Genomic DNA, 26,037 nt, shown 5'->3' on the forward strand with positions numbered 1-26,037 from the left:
AGCAGCATACTTTAAAGGGGGCTGTTTGGCCCCTCCTTGCTCTCTTACTCCTCATTCTCACCCTCTCACTACTCTCTCTGTCTTCTCCTCTCCTCTCTCTTCCTCTTATTCTCTAGCCTTCTCTCTCTCTCTCCCCCTTCTCTCTTTCCCCCTGCATTTCTACAATAAAGCTCTAAAACCATAGGCTGTCTCTGTTCAGCTGCGCAGACTCTCGCCTGTGTGGGAACCTCTCTTCCCTATGCCCTCTCTCCCATAACCCTGGGGCTACAGGGTGTAACCCGGGGGCCCCTTTTAGTTCCAGGGGCTGCCCCTTGTCCACCCCCTAGTGAGTGGGTCAGAGGCTTGGATGTCCACCCAGGGCTGAGTGGAAAGCGTCTGGCAGCCTTCCCGCATCTGCCTGCCCAGAGCATAGGTGGAACTCTGGCCGGATGTGGGCTATCCTCCCTCCCGCCTCTTTCCCCCTAGGCCCCTTTTAGTTCCCACGAGCCCTAACTACATCTTAAAATCACAGAGAATCTCTCACACGGTGTGGAGACGTTGCAGTTAAATCAAATGCTCTTGGGCTTCAGTCAGAGAATGGGAATTTAATGTCTCCCACATTATTTGAAGGTACAGCTCCAAATAATTGAAAATTGCCAATTATAATTATCAGTTATTTTCATTAATAATTATCAATTATTAAAGCTTTTCCTCCTTTTCCCATATAAAGCTGAAACTTCACTATCTGTAATGATTGCCTCAAGTTTTCATGCTACTAATTCTATTTAAAAACTTAAAAAAATAAAATAAAACGGGTCTCACTATGTTTACTTTTTAAGATTTATTTTCATTTTATGTGTATGAGTATCTTACCTGAATGTTTGTATGTGCACTGCATGTATGCCTAGTGCCTACAGAGGCCAGAAGAGGGCGCTGCAACTGGGAACTCCAGTTGATGCAGAAGTTTGTTATCTGTTCTGCCAGTATTGGAAATGAGCAGCAGTCCTCTGTAGAAGTAGCAAGAGCTCTCAACCACTGAGCCCTTTCTCCAGCCCCTGGCCTAAACCTTATACAAGTGTTTCTGGCCTATTATTACGTTCTCCCATGTGAGGACATTTCTACACTACAGTAGATCAGAAGATGTCATTTCTGTGGTCTACTTCTTAGAAGGGAAAATGATTTGTTTGTAAGATCAGAGAAATGGTCTCCGTTAATCATGCAGGTCCATCTACTTTGATGAATGGAGTCACTTGGTTATTTGTGAATATTTTACAGATAATGTAGATTCACACACACATTAACAGAAACAGTGGCTTCTTCCCTTAACGCATGGTACAGCATCTTTTTTCTTTTTTTTCTTTTTTTCTTTTTTTGCTTTCTAAGCAAAACAGCAAGGCCACGTGTCTGATTAGCTTCTCTCATCATGGGATGATATTTGATGTACATATAGAAGGACATGAGGTGGGTTGGTGAGATGGCTCAGTGGGTAAGAGCACCCGACTGCTCTTCCGAAGGTCCAGAGTTCAAATCCCAGCAACCACATGGTGGCTCACAACCATCTGTAATGAGATCTGACTCCCTCTTCTGGAGTGTCTGAAGACAGCTACAGTGTACTTACATATAATAAATAAATAAATCTTAACAACAAAAAAAAAGGGGGGAGAAATTGTTTCTGCAATTAAAAAAAAAAAAAAAAAAAAAAGGACGTGAGGTGTCTTCTGCTATTCTTCCCAGTTTGGCACTTCCAACTTTGTAGTACAGGAAGCCACTCTGGGTCTGCTGACTGTCATCTGAGACCTCACTTCCCCTTTCCAACTCCTTTCTCTCACGTTCCTCAGCTGCAGCTTGGCCTTTGCCCCATGGGGCAGACTTTCCTTTTCTGCCTCCCTAGGGTAAGCCCTGCCTCTGCTTTCTTTATCAAAGTCACCTTGCCAGCTTTGTCTTCAGTAGGATCAGAGGTACTCATGGCTTCTTAGAAACATGGGCCTCTTCTACGTGGATGGTTCCGGCATCTTCAAACTCAGCGGCACCCAAGTATTTATACATTTATAAATCTAAGTTAGGTCCTGGCATTTAAATGATCATGCTGCCTCTCATTAAGAGACCTCCGACGCCGGGCGTGGTGGCGCGTGCCTTTAATCCCAGCACTCGGGAGGCAGAGGCAGGCAGATTTCTGAGTTCGAGGCCAGCCTGGTCTATAGAGTGAGTTCCAAAACAGCCAGGGCTATACAGAGAAACCCTGTCTCGAAAAACAAAAGAGAGAGAGAGAGAGAGACCTCCGACAATGATGTGGTGCTGAATCTTCTGGGTTTGCTCTTTAGTGGGAATCCACTCCTCTAAACCCTCATGGATCACTTTGTCTGCAGTGAAAGTTTGTTGCAACAGGATTTCTTTCTTTCTTTTTTTTTTTTTCCTCTGTGAATGTCAAAAAGTGCTTCTCCCAGGGGCACAGAGAGGAACCATGCAGGCATTTATTATTACTCATCTTCTGACTTAGTGGGTTTGGGTGGGACCCTAAGAGGTTGCATCTCTAACAAATCGCCAAGGGATGCTGATGTTGGTTTCGGGAATGCTGCCATAGGGGACTTCTCAGCAGCTGTGATTCATAACACAATGTCTCACCACCAGTGCTCTCCCTGCACTGAGGTAATGAACTCTTAAATCAACTCTCAGACAATCCCGGCATCAACCCTAGGCCAAGAGCCTCCAGTATTCATACTGCCTCCCCTTTAACTGTAGAGCTTTTTCATTTGCCATTGCATCTTCTTTCTGGTGATTACTATTCACATTTTCAACATATCACGTCACATGCTTCTGTCCCATGCCTTTGCTCATCCTCATTGTGTGCAATGGTGGTCAGTTTCTCTCTAATTACCTTTCAAAACATGTATTTATTTATTGTGCGTGCGTGTGCGTGTGCGCGTGGGTGTTAGAGGACAACATTTGGGAGTCTTTTGCCGCCACGTGAATCCTGGAGAATTAGGATTGGTAGAAAGTGTGCCTCTATCCACTCCACTGAGCCATCTTGCCAAACCATCTAATTTCATTTTTTTTAAAGGGATTTTGTTGAGTTCTTTTTTTTTTTTTAAAGATTTATTTATTTATTATATGTAAGTACACTGTAGCTGTCTTCAGACACTTCAGAAGAGGGTGCCAGGTCTCGTTGCGGATGTTTGTGAGCCACCATGTGGTTGCTGGGATTTGAACTCTGGACCTTTGGAGGAGCAGTTGGGTGCTCTTACCCACTGAGCCATCTCACCAGCCCCTAATTTCATTTTTTAAAACTTCATTTTGGGGCTGAGATGGCTCAGCGGGTAAGAGCACTGACTGCTCTTCCAAAGGTCCTGAGTTCAAATCGCAGCAACCACATGGCTCACAAGTATCTCTAATGAGATCGGGTGCCCTCTCCTGGTGCGTCTGAAGACAGCTACGATGTACTTATGTCTAATAATAAATAAATATTTGGAAAAAAACTTTTTAAAATATAAATTCTCACTTTAAATGTTTTCACATGTATTAAACCTGGTTAAGAGAGCTCATTAAGCACCGTGAAATACAACCCAAAATGCAAATAAACAGTGGCAGTCAACAGAGAAATAATTGGTCTGAATTTGTGAAGCTGTGGTGTTTTTTTCTCAATAACTTGAAACTATTCTTTGTATGTTTTGATGTTATGTTAAAATTCCTTACTTAGAATTACCTCAGTAAATCCATAACTTATTGTAGACTAATTCAATTGAATTAAATAAAAATAGATTTAGTAGCTCCTAGTATCTTATCTGTGTTTCCCCGAATTGGCTGGCTATCATGTTACCTGTGGTCACTCACTTTGCAGCAGGTGCTTTTCTATGCAGAATAGAAAATAGCAGGTGCTATTCTGCATAGAAAAGCACTCAAACAGGCAGCATGGCCCATTCTTAACTGAACCAACTCAGAAATGAGATAAAGGGGGGGGGGGGCAAAGCGATGTGCTAGCCATTTCTTTCTCATTACGGGACTAGATACTTGAGCAGAAGCAACGTAAGGGAAGAAAGATTTATTTTGGCTCACGGTTTAAAAGGGTACAGTCCATCAGGAGAGAGAAGACACAAGAGAGTCCATGGCAGGAGTGTGCAGCTGAAACACCTCACGCCACCAGGAAGCCGGGAGAGACAAGAAATGGGCCAGAGCTATAAGGCAAGAGAGCCTCCCCAAAATGACACAGTCTCCTAGAGATTTTACAACTTCCCAAATCAGCTCTCTAAGCTGGCACCTGTAAGAAATTAATAATAATAATAATAATAATAATATAATGGTTTGTTTTGAAAAGTGCTTTGATGCTCATTTAGAAATGAACAGAAAACACTACATGCCTGCTGTTACCCTCTCAACTCAACAAAAGAGGTTAGAGTAGAAAATTACTAACAGCACAGCTTGCCTAAGGACCTGCAGATGTGCTAAGGTCACGTGGCTGGTCAACGTTAAAATAAACGGAATGTGAGGTGCAGAGATGAACACAGACACGGTCTTTGTTGAAAATAGACAAATATAAGCAGCAAAGGAGATGAAAAGCTTAGGGGAGAAAGATGGAACCCAGGCGATGCACAAGACTGGATCCTCCTGGTTATTCAAACAAAGACTAAAGGGGGAAAGGGCCCTGCATTGGGGTTGCAAAAGCTGTTCTCGATGCTCAGTGGGCCCGCCATTCTGGGCTGGTGCCTGGCTTTGCCAAGTGGCAAAAATGAATTGCCACACTTTCACTACTCCGAGTCTACGGGGCTCTTATTATGAAGTGAGGGTCCATATTTCTCACACAACCGAGAGTTCAAGCATATAAACCGGTAGAAACAATTTACGTGCAAACCCTAGCAGGAAGCTAACTCCTCGATTCTATTTTGATACAGCTAATGAAACACATGACTAATATTGATAGAGAAGCTGAGCTCCCGATACTGAACCTCTTATAACCTTGACCATCTTGTCATTTAAAAAAGAGGATGTCACCCTGGTAGCCAGTCTTAAAGCAAAATGAATCCTCTCATGTCTGCACTCAAGGGAAAAAAAAAAAGCATGACTAAATATTCAACTTCCTAGCTCAGTAGTCGTCTCTCCTGGGTAGAAAAGGCTTGGGGTGTTTTAATCCCCTTTTCCACGTGGAAGGGCTGGGGATGTCACCCACTGCCAGAGTGCTTGTCTAGTATGCCACAAAGGATGCTTGAGATGTCCCGGGGACACGCGGTGAAACAACTGAAAGGAAAGGGGGCAAGCAAAAACAGAGGAGTACCCTACAATAGATGCCGGCTAGACTAGTCCAGGGAAAGTGCATAGAGAGGAGGAGGAGTCTGTGCACGTAGTTTTGGGACAGAAGGGATGAAAGGAAGAAAAAAGATGAGCAACTGCTCTGAGGATAACTGAAAGGTTGAGAAAAGATTGACTGCACAGAATAAAAAGGGTTGGCTCAGTGGGAGATCCTTGGTATGCAAGAAACCGAGTTCCACCCCCACAAGGGGGCAGAGGAGGGGAAACACGGCTTTGGCAACATGGAGAGATGAAGGGCACAGAAATTTGACGGGGTCAGTCAAAGATCTAGAGTGGGCAAAGTAAGGGTTTGGAGACAGGTGATCATCACCGACAAACCCCAATACGGAGGACCAGCGCAGTGTTGTTATAGGGAGGCGCAGCCACACAGGAGATTCCCGCAGCGCTCTTCTGACCCTCGAAAGCCAACCCTTCAACTAAAGGGCGCAGGGGCCTGAAATCATCCTTCCAAGAAGCAGTCATAACCTTGGAGAAGGCCGGCTTCCCGCCCTGTCTGCAGAGCGGGCGAGCGCGCTCGCGAAGGCCCCGCCCCTCGACGCCGCGCGAGCCTCCCCTGAGCGCCGCACTGCGGCTGCGCCGGCCGGGCGCGCGGAGGGGGGCGGGGACGCGGAAGGCGCGGCGGCCCGGGCGGCTGCGGCGGCGGCAGTGGTGGCGGTGGCGGCGCGGTGAAGTGAGAGCAGCCGGCGCGCGGGGCGGGGGGCGCCCGACGGCGTCCGAGGGCGCGGCGGCGCGAGGCCTGAGGGAGGGGACGCGATGCTGGAGACCCTGCGCGAGCGGCTGCTGAGCGTACAGCAGGATTTCACCTCCGGGTGAGTACGCGGTGGGCGGCCGAAAGGGCTCCCCCCACCGCGCGTGGGCGCGGGGCTGCCGTCCGGTCGGCGCGCGGAGACAACGAACTTCCCAGCGTCCCGGCGGCGGCACCGAGTCACTTTGGTCGCAGCGGGAGGGATGCCCTCCTGCCCTGTCGCGGGGCAGCTCTGCTTGACGGGGCAGGATGATCACGTGAGAGGCTGTGTCCTCCGCTCTGGGCGCCCGCCGGCCTACCCCGGGGCAGGACTCACCCGGCCCCCGCCTTCCCCTCCTCTTTCAGCGGGGACACCGGGCCATTCGGCCCGATCCTTGACTACCCCTTCTCCGGCCTTCTCTGCCTTTACCCTGGTTTAACACCGTGATGGAGGAGCTGGGCCCAGAGGGACGGAACTGGAGCGGAGCTGTTCACACTCGGAGTTGCCTAAACTTTGGACGTCCCCGGGAACCTTTTGCAATCTCCTGGCTCTCGCCCTCTCTGAGCTTGGGTTAAGCTGGATGTGCTACAAAGTCGGGGAACTTGAGTGGGTACCAGGCTGCCTAAAGCACTATTGTAGGATTTTACCTCTTAACCTGACTGCGGGTTACCTGGTCTCTTGTCTCTGCTTACTGTACTGCAAGATAGTAGTGATGGTGCTTATCTCGCAGTTTAGTGGGACTATTAGTGGCTGTGTTAAATAGGCAGGAAGCACTGTTTGTATGGCTTTTCGTTTATAATTCCTTTTATTGCTTTACAAAAAGTCACGTTGTAAAGAATCTGCCATCCCTCTGGTTTGTTCAGGTTTTTGTTTTGAGACAGCGCCTCACGCTACGGGAGCCTAGATCGGACTTGAACTGGTGGGAACAGTCTTGCTTCAGCTGCCCCCAACGCAATGTGATTTCAGGCATCCACCACCATTCCCCACCCTGCTGGTCTGTCATAAGTTTGGCGAGTGTTCCTAATGTGAGGGCACCTTTGTCATAATGCTATACTTTAATAATTAATGGGAAAAATGACAGCCCATCTCCTATCTCGTGAAACAAAAAACTGCTTATACCGTTTGCCTGTTGAATAGTAACAAACTGTCAGATACTTGAAGGCGTCCAATGTATATAAAACATTATTGATGATTTTAGTTTTGTGGTCTTGTCAATATCGATTATAGGTGCCTAAGGAATTATTCAGTGATGAGTGTTTTTTTCATGGTTGCATTTTTTAAAAAAATACAGGTTTAGGAAGAGTAACTTCTGGTTTTAAGTGTAAACTTTAAAAACTTTGGTCTATTGTTGTAATAGCCTGCTTGTAGCACTAGAGTGGCCTTGACTAACACCCACTTGAATACCCTTCTGTTACTCCTTCAAGGAATTCTTGGGTGTCTCTGCAGTCCCTTTTGGTAGTTGCTAGGAGTGTAGACCACATGTGTGTCTCAGAAGTCACCCCTGGGCTTGATGTTAATTTAGGAGTGTGGATTCTGGATTGTACAGCTCCACGCCTTCTTCAGAGATAGCTTAAAAGGTTCAGAGTTTAGTTAGGGACAGAAGCTGAGGAGCTGCAGTTAGGACCCCTTGGAAATCGATGTCATAGCCTGGGGCCAGCTCAGTTAGACAACATCCTGAGAAAATGTTGTTCTCTGTAGGTTACTTAGCTGACGGTCAGCAGACTCTGCACCGGCATCCTGTTCCCCTGAAGGGAATGTAGCAGTCTTCAAGCTGTGTGTGTCTGCCAGTGAATTGCTCCAACTGCTGAGGACCTCGGTTTCCTCCACATTCTTTATTGAGGGAACAACAAAACAACCACAACAGAATTCATCTTTCTAGCCCTCCCATGTTCCTGCCTGAGGGCTTACCTAGTCTGTTTTACATACTTGACCACTTTGGCCTTGGCTAAGAAGCTAAGCACAGAAGCCGAGTACCTGTTTCTGTTGTAAACTGAGCCCTGGCAGTCACCTCCCAAGGCCATCAGAGTGAACCTGGTGTCCCTGCAGGACCCTTGGTAGGTAGAGCAAGTGTCCTCTGCTCAAGTTGCTCTGAGTTTGATGTGAGTCGCCTTGCTCCTAAGAGCTATCTGAAGCCGTGTCTCTCAGATTTTATGCTCATTTACGCTTCTGAAAATTTTATGTTGCAGGAGCCTTAACTCCAGGCAAATTCCCTTTTTAATTTCTCTTCTCCATGTGTATGTGTGTCTCTGTGTATGTATATTATGTATGTGCAGGTGCCCACAGAGAGAGATGAGGACATGGGATCCCCTGGTACTGGAGTGACAGACAGTTGTGAGCTGCCCTGTGGTTGCTGGGAACCAAACTTGAATCTTTGGAAGAACAGGTCTTCTTCTTAACTGCTGAGACATTTCTCTATCTCCTTCCCCAAAATTGGGCTGTTTTACTGGACACCTCAGTGAGTAAACCATGTTCATCTGCTGTCCTCCGTGACTCTCAGGAAACTGTCATCTTGTGGAATTCAGCCGCTTCCCAAGTGTGGAAGCCTGATGCCAGCTGGCCCGGCTGACTGTAGGACCTCACCTGAGTATCCAGCCGCTCCCTGCCCCGCCTGCTGTATTCAGTGCAGATGTAGTTGTGCTCAGCCTCCAGAGAGAGCTCCACTCCTGTCACCACGTGGGAGGCCGCATCCCTCCAGGGTAAAGGCTTTCCAGGTGTGGCCTATTGGGGAGACTTACCCACACCTCACCTGTGCTCTGTAAGGAAGCTCAATAAACTCAATGGTTCCCCAGAGAGAACTTTGAGTATTCTGTCTTGGTTTGTCATTGGGACCCTAGGGACAGGAAAATGTTTCCCCAAGGGGAGGAAGCTACAAGAGGCCACAATGTCTACATTCCATTCAGATGTAATGGGAAGTGCAATGTACAGTGATAATTGTTACAGACTAGATAGAGATTCTATATAGATCGTCTGGAGGACTCTAGGTTGTCCTTGGGTTTCTAGCCTCTTTTCTTTTTTTTTCAGTGCCAGGAATAGAATCCAGTGCCTCACACCTGCCAGGCGAGTCTTCACTGATAAGCACCATCCCGCACCCCTTGTGGCCTTTCCTCTTAAACTTTTATCTGTGGTTCCAGCACCAGCACAGACGTAGTGTTGTGATTATAGTATGTTCTTTCCCTCTAAGCAGGGGGACCCAAAAGCCTTGGTACTGGAGGACAGTGGCTCTGGGTCTCATGTAGAGTTCTTTTTCCTGAGTTCTGTTTTCATTTGACTTGGTTCTAAGGAGCTATTTTAGGGATTTATTTATTCATTTTATGTATATAAGTTAACTATAGCTGTTTTCAGACACACCAGAAGAGGGCATCTATCCCATTACATAAGGTTGTAAGCCACCTTGTGGTTTCTGGGAACTGAACTCAGGACCTCTGGAAGAGCAGTCTCTGCTTTAACGGCTGAGCCATCTCTCTGTCCCTCTGTTCTTTTCTTGAGAGACTGGATTGCTTCTGTGGGAAACCTCTGAAAGTACATTTTTTTTAATGGTTTTTGATTTTCTTTTTAACTTTTGAGCAGCTATGAACAAACGCATAGGTATTAGGATATGAAACCCTCTGAGGAACTGGACCACAGATTCCCTGGAGGTTTATGGCTTATATAGTAGATGCTTCTGCTTGCTGTTTGTCATGCTTCCAAGGGCACCACTGCCCCCATTCTCTTCCTGTCCAATATCTTTGTTCTTTTCTTCTCTTCCATAGGTTTAAGTTGCTCAAAAAGTATCTAAGAATTTAATTTAGTGTGGTCTGTAGGCAAAGCTTTGCTTGCGATGTTGACTTTTCTAGGATTTCAACTCCTTATTTCCTAGGTTCTGAGAATGGAACCCAGGACCTGTGGTAGGCAGGCAGTCTGAAACTAAGTTACTCCCGAAGCTGATCCACTACCCTCCTTCCCTCCCTCTATTTAAGTAGTATGTGTAAGTGAAGTGTGTGTGTATGTGTGTGCAGGTGCATGTACCGTATATATAGAGACAATAGTTAGTACCGGGTGCCTTCCTCTTTTGCATTCCAGTTTAATTTTTATTTTTTAGATTCGTTTGTTTTATGTGTGAACATGTACGCGCATTTATATATGTGCAACATGCCCTTTTTATGTCATAGGCGCTTTAAAAATGTATGAGAGGACATTTGCTCCTGTTTGCAGAGTATATATGAAGACATATATATGAAGAAATGCAGATGAATCTCAGCTATCAGAGTTACAGATGCAGTCTCTGCCCTGGGCGTCACGAAAAACTGACTATTAAAAGACCAGTGATGTGCTGGTGTCAGCACAAGTACATGATTTGGGTAAACCCACTGAAGGCTTCTACAGTGCGCCTTGAGGATAAGGATGGACTGATAGGTTTCAGTGAGGGCATTGGAGAAGTGGAAGCTCTTATAGGAGGAATAGCTGGAAAGGAAGTTCAGAACCTGGAAATAGTTTCTCATGCTTTGTTTAATCTATCAACTATGTCCTGTGCTTGCTTTGTGTTAGGCCCTATTTTGGCCCTACAGCACAGACAACCTAGGAAGCCAGGGCATCTTCCATCCTAGTGGCAGTAGGTAGACTATCTAGACTGTCATAGCTGCTGTGCTGACAGAATGAGGGATAGGCCTCCATGCGTTTCTGTGTTTGCTGTTAGGGATGGGGAACAGAAGTTACGCTGGTAAGTGTGGGCCAGGCAGGAGATGGTGAGTCTGGCAGACTTAGAAGAGGACAGGCCATGGCAGGTGGTGGTTGAGCTGTTAGCAGTGAGATGAAGGATGTCGACATTGTGAAGGTTAGTTTTGTTTCTACATGCAGGATGGTGGATACTAACATAAAGGAATATGAAAAGTCTTGAGGGAGCGGGGCCAGTTGACAGTGATTTCATGATCTGGACATCCAAGAAGCTATCGGAAACTGAAGATACCCTCAGGAGACGGGTCAGAACGGAAGCAGTGTGTTTGGGATGTGTTAGGGCAAAGGTGGTTTGAACCTTTTTTCCTTTTCTCAGTATGTGCCACTTCACTTTGGTGTGAATCTCTCAGACTGCAGAGCTTAAAGGGTCATATACACTTTTAAGTGTGATGGTTTTTCCTTGAGAGTCACCCCTGTGTGTGTGTGTGTGTGTGTGTGTGTGTGTGTGTCTCGTGTCTGACTCGGTCTCTCTGTCTCTCTCTGTCTCTCTCTCTTTGTGCCACACACAGAATAAGCGAGAGATGTAAAAGTATAACAGATTTGATTTTGATTTGTGGAATTTAAAGGTGGAATGACAGAAGGTGAATGTGGTTAAATAATTGCATCTTATGACCAAAGATGCTAACTTTGCAGCTTTTCAAAGCAACCATCATCCCCTCTGCTACTGTAGACAAGGTAGCAGTCGATGGGCTCACGAGTGAAATGCTGTCCATGCAGGCCTGTGCAGCCGAGCCAGCTAGCAGATCTGATTGTCACTGTAGTTCACTGTAGTGCTCCACAAAAGTCTCTTCCTCTTTTTACAACAGTTTTTGAAATTACTTCCATTTCACAGTAAGAACCCTGTTTTCTAGTGTCTTTAGAACTTGAAGAGATAAATGTGCTGGTGTCAAACTAACATGTCTGGAGCCTTAAAAAATATATTTACTGAGCACTTACAACAAATTTGAGGTTTAGTGCTTCGAACTGGAAAGTATGCGTTAATTTATTTAGTAGGAAAGTCCCTGTGTTAGTATTCTTGCACACCGTCCTGAGAGCGTGTGGTTTGGAGAGAAGACTGAGAACAGGGTGGGAAACCCATCCATAGGAACTGACACACTGGGGGCCTCTATGGCTTTTCACCCTGGCTCAGTAATATGCATAGCTTTTCATTGTGTGTGTGGTTAGTGAGTCTGTGTTTGTGTGAGTGTATATGAGTGCTTATGGAGACTAGAGGCCATGCTGGGTTGTTTGTTTGTCTAAATCACTTTCCACTTTGTTTTGGTTTTTGAGGTAGGGTCTGTGCTTGAGCCTGGGGCCCATGAGCTCCACCAGGCTGGTTAGCCTCTGAGCTCCGGAGAGCTGCCTGCCCCTGCTCCTGAGTGCAGGCATTACAGATGCTGTCCTGGCTTTGACAGGATTCTGGGGATCTGAACTCAAGGTTGTCCTGATGGAGTTCTGCAAAGTAAGCTGTCTCAGTCCTACTTTTCAACGTTCTTGTTAGTGATAAGCTTTTGTTTTTATCAAGTAATAATCATACTTTTCATTTGAGTTAGGCCTGTATTTTCTCAGATTGCCCCCAAATCATATTAGAATTTTTACTTAATTGTTGGCAAAACTGTATGGTTGGATAAAATACTAGTATTTTATATTCAAAGAGACTTGGGAGTTCACCTGAATAAGTGTTTTCTTCCCAGTGTCTGTGACATTGGGTAATATGAAGTAGACTGTGTTGGTTTATAGCTCAGAATTTGTATAGAATTTGTAAGTTGTTCCGTGTGGAGATGCTGGACTACTTCCCGTGCTCTTCCCAGTCTCAAGAGCGTTCTTAGAAAGGAACTGCTTGTCATTTTTTTTTTCCTTAAGAGGAAAAATGTGTGTGTGTGTGTATATATATATATTCTTATTAAAAATAAGACTATTAGAGCCAGGTATGGTGGTGCATGCCTTTAATCCTAGCACTCAGGCAGCAGAGGTATGTGGATCTTTGTAAGTTTGAGGCCAGTCTGGTCTAGTAAGTTCCAGGAGAGCCAGGGAGACATACACAGTGAGAACGTGTCTTTAAAAAACAGACAAATAAAGATGAATGTAAAGAAAGAAAGAAAGAAAGAAAGAAAGAGTAGTTGTTGTGTTTTATAAAAAAAAAAAAGAGTCAGGATACGTTTTGTAGAGCCAGGTATAGTGAGTGAGGTGGGAGGGGTGCCTCTGCAGGTATAGTGAGTGAGGTGGGAGGGGTGCCTCTGCAGGTATAGTGAGTGAGGTGGGAGGGGTGCCTCTGCAGGCTCATGCTCCCCCCCTCCATCCCCCAGGTACCAGCCACATAAGTTTAGTTAGCACATTGGAAGCACAGTTAAGAAGGGAGGAGAGAGAGAGGTGAGGGGGTAAGAAGAGGAAGAGGAGGAGAAGCTAGCCAGGAGGAAGAAGAAGAGGAGAGGCCAGCCAGGAACAAGTGGAGAGAGAAGTGGGGAGGCAGAAGGGGAGAGAAGGAGAAAAGAGTGAGAGAGAAAAAGGCAGAGAGAGTAAGAGAGTAAGATGGGGCCAAACAGCCCCTTTTATATCAAGCCTGGTCTACCTGGTCACAGCCTGGTAACTGTTGGGTGAAGCTTAGAAGGAATGCCAACAGTTGTAAGCCCTCATCTTTTTCTTTGATAAACTTTTTCTTGTCCCCTTGGATTTTATTCTAAAGTTTGGCACATTGGTAGGTCTTTAGAATGTATGATGAGAAAAGATTATTTAAAGACTTTCTATTGTTAGAAAAAAATTTCAAGACAAGATCTCAGGCTGTTCTTGACCACTTACTCATCCTCCCTCAGTTTCCCCTATGGCTGAGATCATGATCATGCACTTCTATGTCCTTTTGATGGGAGCTTCATACACACATAAAAATAAAGTAGTGATGGAACCTTTGTATGTACTTCTCATCAGTCTGCAGGGGTTGGCTTCTCTTTCCTGTCACGGTCAGTCCTACAGATGTGCTGTACCCCTCATGCGGCGATGCATTCATTAGCTCAGATGTTACATAAATGTGCTACCACAGTCATGACTAACCAAATTAGCACTGATTCATTGATGTTATCAGTTACTTAGTCCATAATCAGATTCCCTTGCTTTTTAGAAATGCCTTTTTACAGCTGATTTACCCAAATCCAGATCACATAAGTTCCACATATTACATTTGGTTAAAGACCAATTTTTGAAACAGATGGTTGTTAAGGAGCCGCATGGGGATGCTCTTACTGAATCTTACAGCGTTTTATTTCCATTCCCTGTAATAATCTCTCTTTACCTTTTATCCCAAATCAGTTGGGGTTTTTTTTGGGGGGGGGGGTCTTTTATGGGTTAGACAGAAAACTCAAATTTAAAAAATTAAAACCCTAGAACTATATTTGAGATACCAACATAGATAGATGATGTGCAGACTGTCTTAGCAGTATCTTCTGAACTCAACTGTAAACATAATCCTGCTTGAGTGGAACTCTAAATTGTCACAACTTAATGCCTTTCTGAGGTTGGAGTGAGCATGGTAGAACATGGCTTTAAAAATAGCCCCTTGGCTTTTACCTGTGGACATTTTTATTGCTTCCAGGACAGCTAGGACTTTATGTAATTAAACTTGGCTAGAAAAATGTACAAATTATTTCTGTAGCAAACAGATTGCTGATTCTTTTGAACGTTGTAATTTTGGGGGTAGGGCCTGGGCTAAAATCCCTACAGGGTTGAAAATCTCTTGGCTTGTTAAAAGTATATTTTATATTTCTTTCTTTCTTAGGCTGAAGACTTTAAGTGATAAGTCAAGAGAAGCAAAAGTGAAAGGCAAACCCAGGTGAGCCACGCACGCCACAAGCTTTAGTTGTGTGACTTGGATTGCATATGACGTTCGGTTAAGACTAAGAAATTTGTTTTATAGACTTTGGGTCTGTAAAACACAGAGTTCATCTGACCACACAAAAAAATATTGATCCTTTGTAAATATTGTAACACATGGAAATTACGTAGTAAACTTGTGAAGTGATTGAAAAGCTGAACTGTAATCCTTTTACCCTAGGACAGTCAGTAATTACTGCTGCTCATAATTAGTGTGTTAAGATCAGAACACAAACCCTGGACTCCTGAAAAGCAAGTTAATACTGAAACAGCTCGGTAAGGGAATCCCTGTAGATGGATTACTGGTTTTATAGGCGAACACTAGAATTGTGGAAAGTGTATGACCCAGTTCAATTTCAGCTGTAAACAATGAGCTGTGATCCAGCATATTTATATTCTTTATCTAACATATGAAGAGATGTAATATATGCAAGAGACAATCTGCCTGACAAAATAATACTGTTATGTTGCAGTGTGTCACTTCTGAAGTAATATACTTTCCCAAAAGTTTAAGTGAATTGTATGCTGGTATCCTGGGTTACTTGGGAAGAGAGGCACTGCGGCATGAGTTTAGGTTTCTTAAGCAGCAGAGGGAGGGATCGTCCTCTCAAAGACTGGATACTGGCAGCTGCCCAGAAGTGCCTTGTATTGTTGCATAAAAGGAACTTTTAGCAAGTCAAGTCAAGATCTCTTCTCTGATCTAGGGTTGTCTTGAAGGAACCAGCACCTAAAACTATTCTCAGTCAGAGGAGACTTCCTGATTTGCTAGGCATGGCGAAGGCTCTAAGAATCCTTCAAAGGAGCAACCCCATAAAACCTCAGATAACAGTCACTGACAAACGGCTACTTCACAGTCTAGGGGCCATCACTTTGGATTCATGCCAGGTTCTATGGTTCTGATAAAATTCTGCATACCTGTCATTATTTGCATGCCTGCTGGCGTAACTTTATGTGTACTACTTGCATGTAGGTGCCCACAGAGTCCAGAAGAGGCTGCCGGATCCCTTAGAATTAGTATTACAAGCAAGTGTGAGCTGCTTGCTATGGTCCTGAGAACTGAATGAGTCCTCTGCAAGAACAGCTTGAGCCTCTTCATTAGTGGCTTTAATCTTTTTAAAAAATTATGCATATAGATGTTTTGCTCACAAGAGTGTCTACTATAGAGGCTAGCAGAGGGTGTTGGGTCCCCTGGGACTGGAGTTACAAATGGTTGTGAGCAGCCGTGTGGATGCTGGAAGTTGAACTCAAGGTCCTCTGGAAGAACAGACGGTCTCGCTCTCTCTCTCTTTTTAAAAAAAATATTTATTTATTTAATGTATGTGAGTACACTGTCTTCACACACACCAGAAGAGGGCATCGGATCCCATTACAGATGGTTGAGCCACCTTGTGGTTGCTGGGAATTGAACCCAGGTCCTCTGGAAGAGCAGTCAGTGCTCTTAACTGCCGAACCACTGCTCCAGCTCCTCATTAGTGGCTTTCGAATGATTTACATAATACTTGGCAGTGCCAGAATTCTTGTGTGTAACAGATCTTTAAAGCCATGGCTCTGCAGCAGCTCTAATCAGCGTCTCTCTTGGCAGGACTGCTCCACGCTTACCGAAGTACTCTGCTGGACTGCAGTTACTTAGCAGGTACAGTGTTTTCCTTCACAGAAGAGTTGTACTTTTAATGTTTGTTGAAATACTTTACAGCTGTACAGTTAAGATGCCTAAATGTGATGCTAATGTAATGACTGGCAGTTGTTGGCTGTCTTCCTTGGAGGCTTCTGATTCACTGCTCAGTACAAAGGCCGTCAGAGGTTGGATAGGTAACCACTATTGTTTTTACTTGTGATGACTCCAAATTAGAGAACTCAGTTTGTTTTTATTTGTTTGTTTGTTTTAAAGACAGGGTTTTAAAGCCCAGAGTAGGGTTGTGTTCTGTGTAGCAGATGACCACTTTGAACTTCCTGATCCCTCTGCCTCCACCTCCTGAGTATTGGGATTACAGGCATGTGCCACCAGGTCTGATTTATTAGTACTGGAAATCAAGCCCAGGGCTTTGTGGCTTTGTTTAGGAACGTACTCTATGATCTTAATTTTACACCACTTATTTCTCAAAGCATTTCTATTGACATGGTAATAATAAGATAATAGCTGTTTTTAGACATGAAACAAAAGCTTAAGCAACAAGAGGGAAAAATGGATAAACATAATGAAAATTAAGCATTTTCTTGTTATTGTTGTTCACAAAAAACACCATCAAGAAAGCTAAACAAAAACCCACAGGAAAAGAAAATATTTGTATATTGTTTGATTGATGAAGGACTAGCATGTATAGATTGCAAAGAACATCTATAACTCAGCAATAAAAATGTGGCCCAGCGAAGAAACAGAAGATTGGAATAGACATCTCTGAGTGAAGATACACAGATGGCTGATAAGAACATGAAAAAGATGCTCAGTGTTGTTATCATCATTAAAGTAGTACAGATGAAACCAGCAATTGAAACCACTTCATGTATGTTAGCATCTCCATCTAGAGAGATATACTGTACCAATGTGGCAAGGGCCTATGCGAGGTCATATCTCTTTTTTCCCAGAGAAAGGGTCCCTCTGCATAGCTCTGAACTGTGTAGAAGAGGCTGGCCTCAAACAGCATCTAGATTCTTATGCTAGGCAAGCTAACACTGAGCTATGTGCCCAGCCTGTTTTCATCCAACCTGTTTCAACCACAGCAAGGTCACCATATATGTGATTGCTCTTGAATATTTTACTCTACTCTTTTAAATGGCTGACAATTTTTAAAAAAATAAATAATGAAAGGGGAAAGAAATGATGGGCAATCAGATGCTGGCCTTTTAAGTGTGTTTAACGTCTCTGACGTGACTGTGAAGGGCGTGCAGTATGGCTTCCTCTGTGTCTCTCAGTAACTAGTAACCAAATCTCTGATAACTGCCAGACAAGTTCCTTACTACCTGTCCTCCCTCTGCATAAGCTGCTTCAAGGAACAAGTCCTTGGCCACAGCAGCGGGCCCCGGAGCCCCTGGGTATGGGCAGCTGTTCCATTAATAAAACCAGATAGACCGAATTGAGCTGGGTTTCCATCCAGACCTTCCCCTCAGTTAGCAAGCTGCCAGACAGGTTTCAGGGTACACCTTGTGTCAGTGCAAGTGGGTGGAGGTAGGGAGGTGGACTCCTGGTGCTGCCTGGTCTTTCATCTGTCCTCTTTGTCCTCTCAGTCAGAACTTTGTGTGTGTGCACTCTTGGAGGTCAGGGCCCTCAGGTGCCCACCCTTTAGTTTTGCTTTGTTTTGTTTTTTGAGACAGGGTGTCCCTGGCCTGGAACCTACCAGGTAGGCTAGACTGGCTGGCTAATAAACCTCATGGACCTGCCTGATGCCATTCGGACAATACAGACCTTACAGGTGGCCACTGGTGTGACTAACCTCTCCCCCTAGTGTATTACAGGGTTTTAAGAATCAGTCTTTCGGAGCTGGGCGTGGTGGCGCACGCCTTTAATCCCAGCACTTGGGAGGCAGAGGCAGGCAGATTTCTGAGTTCAAGGCCACCCTGGTCTACAGAGTGAGTTCCAGCCAGGACAGCCAGGAACTCAGCTAAACAGAGAAACCCTGTCTTGAAAAACCAAAAAAAAAAAAAAAAAAAAAAAAGAAGAAGAAGAAGAAGAAGAAGAAGAAGAAGAAGAAGAAGAAGAAGAAGAAGAAGAAGAAGAAGAAGAAGAAGAAGAAAATGGTCAGGTGTAGTGGTCCAAAAGTCACCTGGGAAAGAAGTCTCAAGGATGGACTGTCTAAATTAGGTTTGCCCGTGGGCATGTCTGTGGGGACCTTGTCTTGATTATGTGAATTGGTGTGGGAAGGCATACTCACTGTGGAGAACCTGACTGGGAATCTTAGGCTCTGTGAGCGTGAAGAGCATGAGCTGAGTACCTCCTGTGTGGCTGCTGTTGGCGCTGGACTGTGGATGCAGTGTGACTCTCTGCTCCTACAGTCTCCACTTCCCCAGAGTAGTGCGCGGTAACCTGGAATTAGGAACTAAATAAACCTCTTGCCCACAAAGTTGCTGTTGTCAGATGTATTATCGTAGCAGCAAGAAGAGGAACTAAGACATCAGTTAATCTGTGTCATTTCAGCAGAAAAGTGACAGACTTCGTTGGTGTGAGAGGGTGATACAGAAGAGTAAGGAGAGAAGCCTGTGAATGCTAGTGGAAAGGAAATGAGGGTGGTCAGGGTCAGGAGTTTAAATGGTAAGCAGTGGTTAATTTGCTCTTTTCTGCTGGTGAGAAAGTGATGGTCGGCCTGCCATGGAGTCTTGGATCTGAAGTCAGTGTGCTCATTCTTTACGCTGCAGACATTGCAGACATTCAGTTAAGTTCCCTGTGTTCACTACTGACACGGCAGAGGTGGAAGAGCGTAATTCATCTCGGCAACTCCGGTACCTCACGGTGCCTGGCATTCAATAAACACTTGCTGATTCTAATTGATACTTACAGTTAGATGCACCAGAGGAAAAGAACATCAAGCCTTTTGTTAGTTGGCAGTGACAGTAGGGCTGTATTAATTATGTAATGTTGTACAGTGCTTTTCATTACATGTGGATACTGGTAACAGTTGATGGGATTATCAGATTGGCTTTCCTATCAAAATTCAACAGGGCAGTGTCTCTGGGACTTTGAAGACAGCTACCAAGAATTCACGAAATACGTATGTTTGTTCAGATGACTTTTTCTAACTTTATTGCTTCTTTGTGAGTTTCACATTATACACACCAGTCTTCCTCATCTCCCCATCCAGTCTCCTCATACCTGCCTTTACCCTTGCAACCTTCCCCCCAAAATAAAAAACAAACAAAACAAAAAAGGAGACAAAACACCTCATTGTGGAAGCTGCACTACATCACAGTGTGTCTCACAGTATGTCCAACTGTCCATACACCTTCACTTGCTAATGTTTATTGCATTGAGTCCTTGGACTGGTTAGAGGTGACACCATCGTTATTGGATCCTCACTGGGACTCCTCTCAGTTATCCTGTTGTTGTCCTGTGTCATGGAGATCTTGCAGCTTTGGATCGGCAGGACTGGCCCTTTTTGAGTGTCCCAGCCATTCACAGATGACACAGATTTTGAAGTGGGCCAACACAAAGCCCTGGATCTTGCCAGGGGTGGTGGCTGAGCTGGTCATCAAGATGGCCTTCCTTTATCCACACCACCAGGGTGAGCTCTCAAGCACAGCTCTGGCTAGGCCAACCTACCCCAGCAGCAGCAGGAGGGAGGGTCAGCTCTTCTGCTCTCACACCTTCAGGGCTGGATCACTGGTACCTCCTCCATCAGGGCCAGCTCTGCTGTGTTGCCCACGTGAGATGGTACAGCCAGTGAGCTGTTCTGCTCTCATGCCCTTGGAGCCAGCTCTCCCGACTACCTGCCACAGGTGTTGAGGCAGGGGGGGAGGGGAGAAGGACGTCACCCCTTCCAACCCATAGCACCTCACACATGGTGGGGCCAGCTCTCCTAAGCTTGAGCTCTGGTCCTTGGGCTGGCTCACCTTGACCCTTCCACCAGGGCTTGCTCTCCCGAGTGCTGCAGCTGGCAAGGGCAGATAATTTTGATAGAATTTTAGTTAGAATGGAAAATCAAGTTCTCTCTCAGCAGCCATATAGATAATATCGTGTTTAGAAATTGTGTCTTAAACCTTTTCATTTTTAGGGCTAGATGGCTGATCAGGTACTTGCTGGATAAGCCTGGCAACCTGGGTCCGGTTCCCAGAGCCCATGTAAAGGTGGAAGGAAACCTGTCCCACAGAGTTGACCTCTGACCTCCACACATGTGCCACGGCATGTTCTCCCTCCCATGATGCATACTCACACTCAGTAATAACAATAGTAATAATTAAAATTGGAAATTTTATTTTGAGACGATTTCAGCTTTATGAAAACATGACAAAATTAGAGCGAGAAATTCTTCCCGGTGTTTGCATTTTGTATAATTGGAGCATGATGATCAAACCGGAAAATTAACGTCTCGTTACTGCAAACAGATTCATCCGGACGTTGTCACTTACTGACGATGCCTTCCTTCTGTCTCTAGGACAGAGCATATTGCGTCAGTTTGCTGCCTCCTTTTTTTTAGTCTGTAATTGGCAGTGAGCTTCGTGACCTTGATGATTGGAGACCATGTCCTCTTTCCTAGTGCCTTTCCACCAAAGAGATCAAAGCAACTGTGTGCTCGAAGTTTGTGGTAGGAGGTGGCGATGTGGGCCTTATCACTTGTTAAAGCACCTGCGTGGTTTCTTTCGCCTCCAGGGTCGTGAGCATTCTGTAGAGAGATTTTGAGACTGTTCTTTTCAGTTTCATACCAATTAGGAGGTTTTCTTGACAGTTACTTCTGTTGTATTTATTCATTAACTAGACTGTATCTATTTTGATTTCTTCTATAAAGTCACTAATTTTATTTCTGCTGTAAAGAAAAGTTTTTCTGAGTCAGAGAGATGGCTCAGTGCTTAAGAGCACTTGTTCTTTCAGAGGACCCAGGTTCAGTTTTCAGCACCTATGTGGCAGTTCACAGCTGTCTCTAACTCTAGTCCCAGAGGGACCAACATCCTCCTCTGGCCTCCTTGGCACCAGGCACATACGTGGTGCAGGCAAAGACTGACAGACAGTACTTTTCAAGTTTTTATAAGCTTGGGGTGGTGACTTCCACATCTGTAACTCCAGCACTTGGGAGGCAGAGGCAGAGGCAGGAGAATTGCTGGGCATTTGGGGAGCTTAGTCTGTATAACAAGTACTGTGCCAGATAGTTTTAAACATTGAGACTTTTCTCCAAAAAAGAAAAAATTGTTTTTCTCTTTCCTATTAAAAAAAAAAAAATCAACGATTTGTGTGATTAGGGTCTCTGGTATTCTATTCCTCAAGTCTCTGCTCTTGTGACGTGGCATTTTTTTGGATAATTTCTGCATCCACAGTATATTACAAACTCCACTAAACGTGTGCCCTTTCGATGTCTGTTTACGTTTTAAATTATTCTTTGCGTTTTTAGGTATGAGGATGCGTGGGCTGCACTTCACAGAAGAGCCAAGGAGTGTGCAGATGCTGGCGAGGTAGTGTGCTGACCTTACCCTTTGGTGGAGTCCCTCCTTGCAGCCCTAAATGCCAGGTCCAGCCAGAGTAAAAGGGTGGCTTGGTTTCTCTGATTTGCAATATTGAAAGAAGAGGCTAGACTCACCTACAGTACTGAGCTCGGGGTCCTATGAAGAATCATTACCCATCATGTAGTGTAAATGTGGGAGTGCAGAGGCTGACAGGAGGGCAGTGAACGAATTTTCAGTTACAAAACCCATGTGTGTGCACGTGTGTATTGTGAGCTCTTTGCACTAAGCCTGTAAAATTTCAGGGAATGGCAAAAATGAGGAAATGAAGTCAGCGTGGTTATTAACAAAGCAGGAGACTAGAGCCAGAAGCTGGGGGCTTTGCCCATGGCGCACTGACTCTGAGATGCTTACCTGTGCCCTTTGACCTTTGAAGTGGCCTATATTTCCTGGTGAATGGTTAAAGTGGGTAAGGAAGAAATAGGGAAACCTGATAGTCCTCAGAACAGTTGGTAAAACTGGTTTCCTTCCTGCATTTGCTACTGTGTTTTATCTCATAGTGCAAGGTTCTGAGTGTGTTTCCTGTATGCACACAGAACCCCTGCGTTAAGAAATGAACATCAGCTGTATCTTTTTTTTTTTTTTTTTTTTTTCGAGACAGGGTTTCTCTGTGTAGCCCTGGCTGTCCTGGAACTCACTCTGTAGACCAGGCTGGCCTCGAACTCAGAATACTCAAGAAATCCCCCATGGATTGGAGTTTACTCGGAGGTTCCTCAGATTTTCACAGATTAATTAGACTCTCCTTACAAAACCCAATCTATCCCAAGTCCGAGTCACCAGAAGCAAAGATGACCTCTGAGGCTGTCCTGAAACATCAACTTCCAGAGTGGAAGCTTAAGTCAGGTGTGAAGATGAACCCTTGCAATCCCAGCATTTGACAGGCTGAAGCAGGAGGATTGCTCTCATCTTGAGCTCAGTCTTGGCTACAAAGAGAGTTCCAGGCTCTCCTGGTCTATACAGAATTATTATCTCAGAAACATAAAAACAAACCAAACAAAAGCCCTCTCAGTAATGTATCCTTGAAACTTACAAATGGGTAAATGAGTGTCTTTTTCAGTATTGCTTAAATTTGTGTTCATGTCAGGTCTGCCCCTGATAAAACAACAGCTTTTTATCAGACAGCTCCAATCTCAGGGCAAGGAGATGGGCTGTTCAGTCTTGTCAAGAAATTACTCTATAATTATTCCTACAGTATATTCTTTAAAAGATTATTTATTATTCGTTTACATATGTGGGTGTTTTGCCTGCTTGTATGTGTGTGCACTCCGTATGTGTCTAGTGCTCTGGAGGCCAGAAGAGGGCATTGGTTTCCCTGAAACTGGAGTTCATTTGTGAGCTACCATGTGGGTGCTGGGAATCAAACCAGGCTCCGTAGACTATCAGCCAGTGCTCTTAACTGCTGAGCCACCTTTCTAGTCCCCAGAGCATATTCTTATATACCTGTAGGGTTCAGAGCAGTGTCTATGAACGCACACAGCTATGGTCGGTGGTAATTGGATTGTTTGTAAGCTCTGTCTAAGCAGTTGTGGTTCCCCTCCCTCCTCCACAGTCTACAGATGAATAGTTAAAAGTTACTTAAGGGAGCCGGGCGTCCATGGTAGTTTCCCAAGCTAAACTTCTAGTGTTTTCCTTTTAATTCCTATTATCGCGAGACAGTTTCTAGTCTTTAGACTGAACTCTTAAGAATCGTGGTTTTATTTAGCAGTTTGATTTGTTAAGTAAGCTGAGTGAGACTTCACTTCTCTGCTCAGGGTACATTTCCTGTGACAGGAGTGGAGGTTACAATTTCTGATTTTCATCTTTGGTGCACTAATTTGTTTTGGTCTTACACAAACAGCCTGGTCTCTGTCTTTTTTTTAATCTATAAAATGGTGTCAGACACCACTTAACTTTGCTTAACAAGCTTGTTCAGATAGACTGAATGAACTGTAGACTTTTATGCTATGTTAATTAGTTTCATTGCTCTGACAAAATACTTGAGCTAATCAGCTTATTAAGGAGAAAGGGTTTATTTTGGCTATCATTTTGCTTTATTACTGGTCCTTTTGCTGTTAGGCCTGTTGGTTAGACAGTGTGCCATGTTGGGAGCATTTGGTGGAGGAACTATGTTCATCTCACTGTAACCCAGGAGTCTGTCATCCAGAGGAGGAGCCTGGAATCCCCATCCTTTCAAAGACACGCCCGTGGTGGTTTAGCTTTCCCACGCTTAGCCTCACCTATGAAATGTTCCACTGTCTCCCAGCTAGTCTGCATACGCTGTTAGCTTGCAAGCCTTTGAGGAGCATAGAAGATGTAGTATTTGTAAGATAATATATCTAAATTACTTAACCCAGAGTCGGGCCTGTAGCAGATGCTCAGTGTGTTGTACCGTTGTATAATCATCTGTGATGGTTTGACAGTTGTTCAACCTCACATTTTCTTAAATTAAAATACTTTAGTGTACTCTGCTATATTCTTTCTACATAAAAACTTTATGTTCTATATAAAGAATGTCATTTTTAGTTTTGTTTAAAGTTAGAATTAATAAACCATTTTTAAGCCTTAATATTTAAATATGCTGTACTTTGATTTTTGGTAAAAAGTAGTTTTTATCTAAACCTTAGTTATTTTAGACTTTTCAAGTTATCTAATGAACCATGGTATGATCTATAATGCCTTAAAAAAGATTATGCTGTGTACCAGACAAAATATTTTAACTTCTTCTCAAGTTAGCAAGTAATTACCAGTAAATCACTTTTTTATTTGTTTCTGTATATTTTCTTTTTGTTACTTTTTGTTGTTGTTTGCTTTTTGTCTTATTTTTCCTAGGTATGAATTTTCCAATGAATAGTTTCCTTAATAGTAGAACATACGTAGAAGTAGTCAGCTCATTTCTGACCTTGGAGACTTTGGGTTAGATGTCTGATACAAGAGCAGTTTGAGGTCTGCTGTACAGATACTGAGTTCCTTCCTCTTCTAAGAAAAACCAAGCAACACAAGTGACACTGTCTTCAGTGTCACTGCCATCTGTAGACCATGGAGGGTTGCTAAAGACAAACTGGCTGGGCCTCGGCTCACTGACTGACTGTGTGCTTGAGATACGGTTTTCCTGAGCCCTGCTGGTCTGTGTTGCAGCTGGTGGACAGCGAGGTGGTCATGCTGTCTGCCCACTGGGAGAAGAAGAGGACCGGCCTGAGCGAGCTGCAGGAGCAGCTGCAGCAGCTGCCGGCTCTCCTGCAGGACTTGGAGTCTCTGATGGCAAGCCTGGGTAAGTGTGGCCTGTGTGTGAGAGCACTTTCAAAGCCCTCCAAGATTTCATCAATTCTCAACTATCGCTTTGAAAATAATAGTGCATTCTTATTGTTATATAGAAAATGTATTCATTTCTAAAATTTACCACTAATGCTTTCTGGCTACAGTAAGCTAAGGAAACAATTTTAGTTTTGTTGCTTTGTGTGTGTTACCTATTTGCCTATGTCTGCCCAAATGTTTGTATGCATACAGGTGCTTCTGCATATGGAAGGGGAGTCAAGTGGAGTAGGGGTGGAGGTGGGGGTGTTGTTCCTCCAGAGCTCTTGGGATGTTTCATTATGATTTTGAAACAGTGTCTCTCATTTTGCCATGTTACTCACTGGTGAGGCCTACCAATGGGCCCCAGGGATCTGCCTGTTTCTGGCTCCTTAGTGCTGTGATTAGAAGCAAGCTATAATGCTTGGCACTTTATGTATGTACTGGGGATCTAACTCAGGCCGGGTCTTCTTGCTTAAGCTACAAGCATTTTGCTGGCTGAATCATCTTGCCAGCCTTTGTTGATCGTTTTTTTTTAAATGACTCAAGACTGTCATTAGGTCTTTTGTTTAAAAGTGTAAGTTGAATGAATGAACGAATGAATGAATGAATGAATGAATGAATGAATGAATTGGACTTACAGTAACTACCCTGGCCAGAGGATGTCCTCCAAACATTGCTTTTAGAATTTAGGCTTTCAGAAATGCATGTCTTACAGTATGTTTTTACCCTTCAGTCGATAGATATGAGGTCAGATGAGTTCTGTTGCATTTGAACTTTGTGGAAGTTTGTTTTCTTCATTTTTCATTTAGATGGGTTTATATTCAGAGAATTATCTGTTGTGTTTGATACATGTACACTTGAAGGTAATATTGTGGGTCACTGCTCTCAAAGGACAAAATTAGAACAACGTAAAGATCACAAAATGGCTTTACTTTTTAAATTCTAAATTGTAATTTATTTTTTTAAAAGATTTATTTATTTATTTATTATATGTAAGTATATTGTAGCTGTCTTCAGACACTCCAGAAGAGGGTGTCAGATCTCATTACGGATGGTTGTGAGCCATCATGTGGTTGCT

At 44.2% G+C, this 26,037-nt stretch overlaps 1 protein-coding gene across 1 annotated transcript in view; it reads left to right on the forward strand.

Annotated features, from left to right (window-relative positions):
* Positions 1-5,880: 5,880 nt before the first annotated feature.
* The window catches only part of Dtnbp1 (dystrobrevin binding protein 1), an 80,534-nt gene continuing 60,377 nt past the window's right edge, over positions 5,881-26,037 (forward strand). The window contains exons 1-5 of the mRNA XM_021180049.2: positions 5,881-6,086; positions 14,458-14,511; positions 16,135-16,185; positions 21,581-21,641; positions 24,804-24,936. Coding sequence (XP_021035708.1) covers positions 6,031-6,086; positions 14,458-14,511; positions 16,135-16,185; positions 21,581-21,641; positions 24,804-24,936 — 355 coding nt within the window. The 5' untranslated portion in view covers positions 5,881-6,030. The remainder of the gene's footprint in view (positions 6,087-14,457; positions 14,512-16,134; positions 16,186-21,580; positions 21,642-24,803; positions 24,937-26,037) is intronic.

The sequence above is a fragment of the Mus caroli genome, unplaced genomic scaffold (assembly GCF_978045245.1).
Source record: "Mus caroli unplaced genomic scaffold, Mus_caroli_1 scaffold_15, whole genome shotgun sequence".
In the NCBI taxonomy this organism is placed as follows: Eukaryota; Metazoa; Chordata; class Mammalia; order Rodentia; family Muridae; genus Mus; species Mus caroli.